The 11023-nt window shown below is 41.7% G+C and overlaps 2 protein-coding genes across 2 annotated transcripts; one reads left to right on the forward strand and one right to left on the reverse strand.

Annotated features, from left to right (window-relative positions):
* The first annotated feature begins 220 nt into the window (after window positions 1–220).
* On the forward strand, window positions 221–739 carry LOC112164427. The gene has a single exon (XM_024300619.1). The coding sequence runs from the start codon at window positions 221–223 to the stop codon at window positions 737–739; it is 519 nt and encodes a 172-aa protein (XP_024156387.1).
* A 1805-nt stretch (window positions 740–2544) lies between these two features.
* LOC112164428 (receptor-like protein 2) lies at window positions 2545–4791 on the reverse strand. Its single transcript, XM_024300620.1, has one exon. The coding sequence runs from the start codon at window positions 4789–4791 to the stop codon at window positions 2545–2547; it is 2247 nt and encodes a 748-aa protein (XP_024156388.1).
* Window positions 4792–11023: the final 6232 nt, after the last annotated feature.

Raw genomic sequence — 11023 nt, forward strand, 5'->3', positions numbered from 1 at the left:
GACTAAAACAATCAAAAAACAAAACAAAAGTTTTATATCATAATATGCTCTCTACTGGAAATTTCCCTCCAAGAAGTACCACCGTCCCTCCCTACCAATAACGAAACAATTTTCTTCCCATCTTTACCCTTCCCTACTCATCTAAATTACTTCGCTTCTGTTCCTCTGTTCTTCCCAAAGTCAATTCCGACCTCTCTTCTTCTCCTATAGCTCATCATCAATGGCCTCATCCATCGCCCAAATCTCTCTCTACCTTGTACTCCTAACCCTCTTCTCAGAAACCCAATTATCTCTATCCCTCAGAGACCTCAAACCCAACCCCAACCGTCCATCCACCTCGCTCCAATCAATCACAGACGTCCATGACCTCCTCCCCAAGTACGGCCTCCCAAGGGGTCTGTTACCCGACAACGTAAGGTCCTACACTCTCTCCGACGATGAAACCTTCGAGATCTATCTCGAGAACCCATGTTATGTTCACTTTGATCAGTTGGTGTACTACAACAAGAACATTAAAGGGAAGCTGAGTTTCGGCTCTGTTTCCGATGTGTCGGGGATTCAAGCCAAGAAGCTATTTATTTGGGTTACCGTGACGGGGATGCATATGGAACAAGGGTCTGATTCGGTTGAGTTTTACGTTGGGGCTCTGTCCGAGAAATTGCCTGCTAAACAGTTCGAGGATATTCCTGTATGTAAGAGCAAGGCTTGCAGGGGAGGAACTAGTGTTGAGTCAATGTGAGGTAAATTTGGATTTTTTTACTTCGACAGAAAAATAATGCCTTTGCTGTTTTAGTGTGAATTATATGGGAAAGACAGGATTTTGTGTTTCTGAGATTTCTAATTTTACTTTGAATAGTGGGGCAAAATAAGCAAAGAAACCACAGCCAACATTTACTTCTACTTCAAGTTAAAGACCTAGTTTCTTTTTGTAGAAAATTTGTTATTGTACATTAAGAATGAGCTTGGGTTTTAATTATGTCCATATTCTGTTAGTTAAGAACTTTGAAAGTTTGAAAAATTCTGGTTTTCTGAGTGATTGAACTTGAATGTGGGAAATGTTTATGCCATTTGTGTTGATAACCAAATCAAGGTATCAAACATAGGAAAAGGAAGATAATGTTTTTGAAATTTTTTTTTAGGTTATTTAGAGCAACAATTGCAGGATCAAGAGATTCTTGTAGTCATTTAAAAATTTTAATAGGAGAATTCTGATGAACTATTTGCTAATATCATCTTGTTGAACCTATGTTATGTCTTTCCTTTCCATATTTCTGAGGTTATGATGAAAAGAAGTTTTTCCATTTTCCTTTCCAATCAAAAACTTGCTTGCTTTGAAAAAGACAATGTCTGTGAGAAGTTTGTAGTGTCTTACTCCAACCCTGCATTTCTGAAGGTTTGGAATCTCAAGTTTGGTACTTGCATCATGTATGTCTGTGTGCAATTTTTTATGAAGGCTATAGAAAGGCACTTCACCTATGTATTGCAATGGTTGCTCAAATAGTCGAATCCTATTTCACTTGGTATCACCTATCACTCCCATCTATGATCTAATTCTTAAGGCCAATGCTCATATGGTGGGTTCAGGGTTAGGAGGATAGTTATCAGCCCCATTTTTACCCTCCAAAAGGTAAGAAAGTTATCGGCCCCATCTCTCCCCCTGTCTAGGAAGTTTAGGTGATTAGTGAAATCATATCTGGTGTGTCATTATGCTCTTTGTACTGTTGGTCATTGTTTCCCTGAATTAATTGTTCATTTAGTAAAGAATGAAATTGCAACGTCCTTTGTCCTTTTTAAGAAAGATATAGTATAGTTTTTTGAAGTTGTTATTTTTGTCATTGATCCTTTAATAAACACTGAGCAGTCAATTCTGAGTTAATAAACTTTGGCGGCATGCATAATCAGCAAATTCTTCAAGGGTTCATATTCATATGTAGATAGGAATGCCTGTGCAGTGAAATCAAGACCAAATTTGCAATTTTTAAGCTCTAAACCTTCTATATCGTGTTGCTATTTGCTGTGAGTAGAAGGCTCTTGCATGAACACCCTGCTTCTTAGCCTAGTGTTTTCTGTTTGAAGAAAATTGTTTAACCCTAATTTACACCGGAGAATGTGTTCCCATTTAAAAGTGCTTTTTTTTTTTTTTGCTCCTATCATCTTCCTTTGTGTGATTAGGCTTGAATGAATTATGCTAATCTTTGGTGGACTAATGTAGTTTCCTTAATGGTGTTGCAGGTAGAAATAAAGTGTGCATATGTTTCTATCTGTTGCAGGAATTTTATGCTTGTTGCTCTCAAGTTCTCTCCACACAAGTGGCCAACAGAAGCAAATATATGTGAATATGAATTTCTTGTTAGTTGCCACAAAAAGAAATAATGTGTTGTTATTTCTTGTGTGTGCCAACTACAGGCACTGATCTACACCGTATGAATTATATGTAAATATATGTGAAAATTTCATGCTTGTCAGTGAAAATTTGTGGGAATGTTTTATTATGATTATTACAGTAAGAGTAGTAGAGTACTATATATGTCTACTATCTAACTTCTAAACAAACTTTCTCCTCATGCTTGCCATACACTTTGCTATCGTCACATGGAACCTGTCTTGTACATTGTCTAAGAAATGGAAATATGCATACCTCCACTTTCTCATAAGCACCAAGGGACCACAGACTCCCCAAAATCCTGTAATGAATCCAAGTGCAACAGAAACAAAAAACCATGGAATTTGATGCTCCTTGGTGTCTGCATCTTGGGTGCTCATATCCGGTGCATTAGCTCCCTCTGTTGTCTGACACTTATTTGGAAGTGGGGCACCACAAAGTTGATTCCCCTCAAATGCAGAAGCATTGAAACTTTGTAGTTGAGTGCCTGATGGTATTGGTCCTCCAAGATTATTGTACGAGACATTGAAACTTGATAAGAAATTAAGACCTGTGAATGATGCCGGGATTTTTCCAGACAAATGGTTCATGGAGAGATCCAGTCTCTCCATGTACTTTAGGTTAGATATCTGGTCTGGAATGTTGCCGGAGAAGTTGTTAGCACTAAGATCCAGCTCTTGGAGAAGCTGCAATTGGCCAATCTCAATAGGCATATTCCCATTAAGGCAATTGTGACTTAGGTATATAACTGGGACAAAAAATAAATAATTGTACTGTTTTGTTATGGCATCAGCACTAGGTTGGTAGTAGATAGGCAGTTCAAGATAAAAACGACCCAATTGACCTGCAGCTTGTCCAGATACTAACATAGGTAGTGTGCACAATTCCCTTGGAAATTCTCCAGAAAGTTGGTTGAAGTCCATTAGTAAAGTTTGCAGCATTGGAAGAGTCCCCAGCCAACTTGGAATTGAGCCTGTGATTCTGTTGCGACTCAGATCCAAGACCTGTAACATTTTCAGCTTCGATAGCCATGAGGGAATTATACCACTAAGGTTACATGAACTCAAATCTAAATGTCGAAGATTTTGAAATCCATTAAAATCCTCCATTTCAACACCGTTCGGCATTTCCTCACCTGAAAAACCAGATCCCAAGGAAAGGAGTACGAGGCGTTTGCAACCCATCAGTATCTTCATTGCCCCTGTCACATTGGTCAAACCTTTGTTCCAACCAAGTGAGAGTTGGGACAGGGATTTCAATGAAAGAATTTCAGGTTGTATTTGAACCTCTAGATTATTGTAGCTCACTTGAATTGCTTTCAAGAACTTGCACGAGTAGATGCTTCTCGGCCAGATACCAAAGAAGTTATTTTTCCGCAAGTCAAGTTTACTAAGTTGGCTAAGTTTGGAAAAATTGAGCATGGAGATATCACCTCCCAAGTTGTTGGTTCCCATACGTAGTTCAACGAGATTTGTGCAATTCATCAGAGATAGGGGCAATGAACCTTCGAGATAGTTGAAATCAAGGAGTATGTGTTTCAACTTTGAGAGCTTCCCAAGATGGAGTGGGAGCACTCCGCTCAATTGGTTATGGGAGAGGTCAAGGGTTGTGAGGTTGGCGAGGTTGGCAATTCCATCAGTCATTGCTCCATTCAATGAATTCAGAGGTAGTGAAATCTCTTCAAGAGTGGTAGAATTAAACATATCTTCTGGAAGCGATCCTGACAGGTAATTGTGACCAGCACGGAAGACCTGCAGTTTGGAACACTTCCCCAATCCAGAAGATATACTACCATTGAAATTATTTAAGGAAAAATCAAGGTGTCGTAACGAGGAAGAAGAAGGACGACAAATAGAGGATGGGATAGGACCTGAAAAGGTGTTGTTACTGACATTGAAACTAGTCAAATTCCAAGCTTGTTGGAAAAAAGAAGATGAAACTGCACCATGCAAACGATTACTGGAAAGATCCACCGTCCGAATATGACTGGATGGTAGAGAAGATGGTAACACTCCAAAAAGAAGGTTATAGCTCAAATCTAGGATTTCGAGATCATTCAAGGACAAGAAGAATTCAGTTTGATCTAGAGAACCAGAGAGTGAGTTGTGGGAGAGATTCAAGTGAGTGAGATGTGTGAGATTTGCAAGTGATGATGAGGGGAAAATACCTCCTTTTAGTTTGAGCCCTTTGGAGGGTAACTGCAAATGGGTGACCCAACCATCTCGATTACAAGTAATGCCTTGCCAATTGCAACAATCAGCGGAAGTCCAATTCAATAGAGGAGAAGACAGAGTGAGAGCCAAGAACAGCAGAGAGCTGCGTTCGCTTTGGTTGCAAGCATGAATGTTTTCAAATATGATATTGGAAGAGAATATCAAGAGTAAGAAGAAAAGGAATGCATTAGCCATTTGGTGATAAAGCTGAACTGGCAAGTCTGTTCGTTGGTTAGATCATATTTCACTCACGTTTGTATTTATATTGAACTAAAATGAGGTCGATCAGAATTGCCAAATTAATTGATGATTACTTTAGTTACTAGAAAAATAGTAACCCAGTCTGACCGGCACTAAGAAAGATAAGTATCATTGTGATATAGCTAGACAAATTATTGAATATATTTTGTCATGGAATCCATCTCTAAGAAGATATTTTGTCAATATTATACAATATACTAAAGCTGGGTTGGCATTGTATACCGTTCATGAAGAAATTGTACATCAATGTTCATCTTGCCCCGAAATGGAGCGACGGTTTTGCCCTTACTACTTGCCACAACTACGATTTTGCCATTGTTTTACGATAAGACGCTGGAGGCTTTGAGAGAGAGAGAGAGAGAGAGAGAGAGAGAGAGAGAGAGAGAGAGAGAGAGAGAGAGAGACGGTGATCGAGATAGACACACAGCAACTTTGAGAGCGAAGAAACAATCGAGGGTTGGGTTTGTTTTGGAAGATGTTCCGTTTCACCTGTACAGGTTAGTTTGCACCGTAAGTAAATATATATGAAAATTTCATGCTTGTCAATGAAAATTTGTGGGATGTTGAAGGAATATCGATTTAGTGTGCCTTATCAAACTAGGAGTAGCAATAGGAGAGAAGGTTCTAGATTTCCCAATCCTACACGGATTGGTATTCCTTGTAACATTAGAACTAGCACTTTGTAATCCCTATATATAGGGCTCCTATTCTCAATAATAAGAACACATCTCTCTCATCAATCTCTCTCAAATACATTATACTTAAACACGTTATCAGCACGACTCTAACCACAAAACAGAAAACCAAAACTCATTCACAAATCAGCCCCTAGCCTGAGCTAGCCGAGCCTTCGCTGCAGCCCGAGCGCCCGTGCGCTTGCAACCTTGCACAGCAGCCCCTGCTGCCCCCTCCCTGCAGCCCTGCGTTCCAGCCTGCTGCCACCGAAGCATCCCTGCTGCGCAAACAAGCCAACGCACACCCACTGCATCTTTTTCCCGTTCCTGTGCACATCCGTCTTCTTGCAAGCCTCGAAACGTCTAGTTCGGAAGCTCAGATCGAAAAACTTTCTTCATCAAAGTTGTTCGTCTCTGTCTCTTCCATCTAACCTCCGAATTTCAACCTTATCGGAGTCATATTGAGATCTGTACACCAATCGAGGTACAAGCTGTTCAGAACAGAATCTACTCGGATTGCTTCGCTCCATCACGCCTGCATCGACACGCGCGTGATCCAAATACAAGTAAGTATTCAAAAGAGTAAGTTTTGAAGTTCCTATAATTTCAGAATTTATATTTCTTCTTCTTTTCTCGGGGACTTGAAAACCTCCCTTCTTCTACATCCCACCTTTCTTATAACGTGGGTTCGATTTTTGAGAAAAGCGGAATCGTGGGGATTCACGCAATTAACGAACTAAGAGCGTTCGTAAGACTTTGGACTAAGAGCGTCCGTAAGCATCGATTTAACGAACTAAGAGCGTTCGTAAGCTACGGACTAAGAGCGTTCGTGAGCATAGATTTTGACCATTTAAACATCATTGTTTCGGTCTAATCCAATTATTCTTGGAAATCGATTTCTTGGTAGCATAGCTCGGAAATCTTATTTAGTTTTCGTGGAAGCATTGACTCCGAAACTAACTTGTTTTTGTTTCATCTTTCAGGATGTCAAACACAAACAAACTCGATTTTGTTCCATTGGATTATGCAGGCAAAAGGTACTTAATTTGGGTCACTGATGTCGAGATCCACCTCATTGCCCGTGATTTATTGCATACAATCCAAGAGCTTTGTCCTATAGAAACAGCTCCAGACCCTCAAACTGAGAAAGATAATTCCAAGGCACTTGCCTTCATGAAACGTCACATGGATAGTGACCTACAGTTTGAGTTCATAAATGAGGATAGCGCCATAAAGCTTTGGCATGCGCTTCGCGAACGATATGGCAATGTTCGTGACTCCATACTTCCGAATACAGAAGCAGAATGGAAACATCTTCGCTTTTCTGAATTTGACACTGTCATGCAATTTTATTCGGAAGCTCTCAGCATCAGAGCAATGATGCGTCTCTGTGGAAAAACAATCACAGAAGACCAATTGATTGAGAAAACCCTCAAATACCTTCCCCATCTATGCTATGAGGTCCTCTGACTTATTCCGGACTCATGTAAATGCAAGGCGGATCACAAGTTTTCAACAGCTTATTGAAGCTATGGTCACTACTGAAAGACATGGCAATGAACTTGTGAAAAGAGAAATTGATAGGCTTCAAGATAGCTATCAAGAGCATCGTCCTATGGCTAGAGAAAGTCGCCATCGACGTCATGATCCATACGATCGAAATGCTCAAGAAGGTAATCGCTCAAGGCGACAATCCCACGACCGTAGGAGGCGTGATTTTGAGGGAAATAGGGTTGGAAACCATGGAGCCAACGTTGGCCATGGGCACCACTTTCCAACGCCACCAGTCCTAGGGACTATGCATATTGCGCCAATGCGCCTCAATCAAGGGAGAATCCTCTTTATGGTGTCTATTTCTGATATGGAACGTCTGATCAATGGACCTGAATTTGCAATGTACCTACGAAGGTAGTCGCATCATGGTGATCAAGACTTCGAGTTCACAAAGACTTTAAATCTGGCGATGAAGACAAAATACCGCAGATTTTTATTTATAGTCTTTTATTTTTCCAAGAATTATGTCATGGCAATTATGCCTTAAATCAATTTGATTTTTATATTGGATTAGATTATGGTCACGAAACTTTGGTGTCATCATTGGATATTATTAATAAAGTATCGATTTATTTTATCTCATGTCGTAGACATGTTTTTCGAACTTTATTATTTCAAAGATATAAGAGCCAATGGTTTTCATGTGGAAACACATTGTGAGAATGGACAAGAGTTCCTTTGCATCACCTCTAATGACTACGGACATAAACGAGTATTAGAGAAACTTATGTGTCGCTCTAGTGGGTTGTATGCAACCACTATTCGAGTCATTGAATCCAACCATGTCATGAGAGATGATTTATGGGATTCCGACACGTATAGGCTTTGGCACGACCGTTTGGGACACCCAGGTCGTGACATGATGATCCGTATATTAAAGACTTCACACGGACATCCCTTTTTCAGAACGAAAGGAAGTAAAACTTGAAATTTGGATCAAGGAGGAGCACCTGCGCCTCACGGCGCCTTTCCCCCTCAAGTCCGGCCATCCCCGGTCGGCGCCGCCATCCCCCTGCGGCCCAAGGGTGGCTTTGACGCCACCCCTGCTCCCTTGACTCCCATTTTTACTTCTAAGGTCCATTGTGACTTCATGGCTCAGCCAAAATCCTCATTGGTTGTTTCCAAAGCCCATCATTCGTTCTGCAAAGCCTGCTCTTTAGCAAAGTTAGGATCGAGACCATCCTATGCAAAGGACACCAAAGAAAATATACCATTCTTGCAAAGAATCCAAGGTGATATTTGTGGACCTATTCAACCACCATGCGGACCATTTAGATATTTTATGGTGTTGGTTGATGCATCGACACGCTGGTCACATGTCATGCTATTGTCCACAAGGAACGCTGCATTTGCTAAACTCCTAGCACAAATAATTAAGTTACGGGCTCACCACCCTGATCATCCCATTAAGTCTATAAGATTAGACAATGCTGGGGAGTTTACATCAAAGACTTTTGATGATTATTGCATGTCCATTGGGATTGATGTTGAACATCCTGTTCCTCATGTTCATACCCAAAATAGTCTCGCAGAAGCCACCATTAAACGACTACAAATGGTTGCTCGAGCATTGGTGATGCGCACCAATCTCCCTATTTCTGCTTGGGGCTATGCAATATTGCATGCAGCTGTGCTTATTCGTCTGAGGCCCACTGCCACTCAACCCTTCTCTGCGTCCCAGATGGTTACTGGGTATGAGCCTGATGTCTCACACTTACGCATATTTGGGTGTGCAGTCTATGTGCCTATTGCGCCGCCACAGCGCACCAAAATGGGTCCTCAAAGACGATTAGGCCTTTATGTTGGATATGATTCTCCAACGATTATCCGCTACATAGAACCCTTGACAGGCGATCTCTTTACCGCTAGATTTGCGGATTGTCACTTCGATGAGACAGTCTTCCGGTCGTTAGGGGGAGATAAGAACATCAATGTTCAACAGGAACGACAGGAATTGTCGTGGTCTGTCCCCACTCTGTCTCATCTTGATCCCCGAACCGCACAGTCAGAAATTGAAGTGCGGAGAATTCTCGATCTTCATAACGTAGCAGATTCGATGCCTGATGCGTTTTCTGATATCGCTAAAGTGACGAGATCACACATACCTGCTGCAAACGTGCCTGCAAGGATTGATGTCCCTAAAAGTAGAGGACATGACGCCAACTCAAGAATGCATGAGCATGGCGCCAACGTCCCATCTCTCAATGATGGTGACGTTGTGGCTAGGCCCACGGCTCCCGCCAAGAAGCGCGGGAGGCCCATAGGTTCGATGGATTCTCGCCCAAGAAAGAAAGCGAGTTCGGCACAAAATAATCCATTAATCATCGATGTAAATAATCCATCTCATGAGAATATTCCGGATTATGGTTATGTCCAAGAGACATCATTGGGGGACGCTCCAATGTCAGAACCAACTCCAGAGAATAGAGAGATCTCCATAAATTACACTAGTGTACATGAGATGATGGATAGAAATTCTATGGCGATTGATGATGCATTTGCATATCATATTGCAAAAGGAATTATAGAATATGATGATATCGAACCTCGCTCTGTTGAAGAATGTCAACAAAGAGCGGATTGGCCTAAATGGAAAGATGCAATCCAGGTTGAATTGGATTCACTAACAAAGAGACAGGTATTTGGGCCTGTAACGCAGACACCCCCAAGTGTAAAGCCTGTTGGCCATAAATGGGTCTTTGTTAGAAAGCGTAATGAGAAAAACGAGGTTGTTAGATACAAAGCCCGCCTTGTGGCGCAAGGTTTCTCACAACGCCCTGGAATTGACTACGAGGAGACATATTCTCCCGTAATGGACGTCATAACGTTCCGCTACCTTGTCAGTTTGGTAGTTTCCGAAAAACTTGACATGCAGCTTATGGATGTGGTTACAGCATATCTCTATGGGGATCTAGATTCAGAGATATATATGAAGGTTCCAGATGGACTTCAATTACCCAAATCAAGTGGCTCTAAACCACGGAGCGCGTTTTCAATAAGATTAAAACGCTCACTATATGGATTAAAACAATCCGGACGGATGTGGTATAACCGTCTAAGTGACTACTTGATTGGGAAGGGATATATTAACAATGAAATATGCCCATGCGTGTTCATTAAAAGAACAAGTTCCGGATTTGCAATCGTAGCAGTTTATGTCGATGACATGAACCTAATTGGAACTCTAGATGAGTTGAAGGTAACTGCTAAATACTTGAAATCCGAATTTGAGATGAAAGATCTTGGGAAAACACGGTTTTGTCTCGGTTGAGAACTCGAGCACCGTAGTGATGGAATCTTGATCCATCAGTCTGCATATACTCAGAAAATCCTAAAGCGCTTTAATGAAGATAAAGCAAAGCCTACGAGTACTCCCATGATCGGCCGTAATCTTGAGCCCGGAAAAGATCCGTTTCGTCCAAGGGATGAGGACGAAGAACCATTAGAGGCCGAGGTGCCCTATTTGAGTGCAATAGGCGCATTATTGTACTTAGCTCAATGCACAAGACCGGATATCTCATTCGCAGTGAACTTGTTAGCTCGACATAGCTCTGCGCCAACACGCCGCCATTGGATTGGTATAAAGACAATCTTTCGATACCTAAGAGGTACGATTGATATGGGCCTATTCTATCCCTACAGAGAGAAAAGGAATGACGGAAAATTGGGATTGGACCCCAAGAGGCAAAACGCCCCCGTCCATGGAATGGCCGCCGGCCATGTTGCCGCCGCCGGCGCCGCCACCGCTCATGGTGGCCGGCATTCTCCTATCTCCCTCCATCAAAACGACAATGATGTCTTGATGGGTTTTGCTGATGCAGGGTACCTCTCTGACCCTCACAAAGGTCGCTCCCAAACTGGTTATGTCTTTACCATGGGAAGCACTGCGATATCTTGGAGGTCTATAAAACAGACCCTTGTTGCTACTTCCTCAAATC

The sequence above is a fragment of the Rosa chinensis genome, chromosome 5 (genome assembly GCF_002994745.2).
Source record: "Rosa chinensis cultivar Old Blush chromosome 5, RchiOBHm-V2, whole genome shotgun sequence".
In the NCBI taxonomy this organism is placed as follows: Eukaryota; Viridiplantae; Streptophyta; class Magnoliopsida; order Rosales; family Rosaceae; genus Rosa; species Rosa chinensis.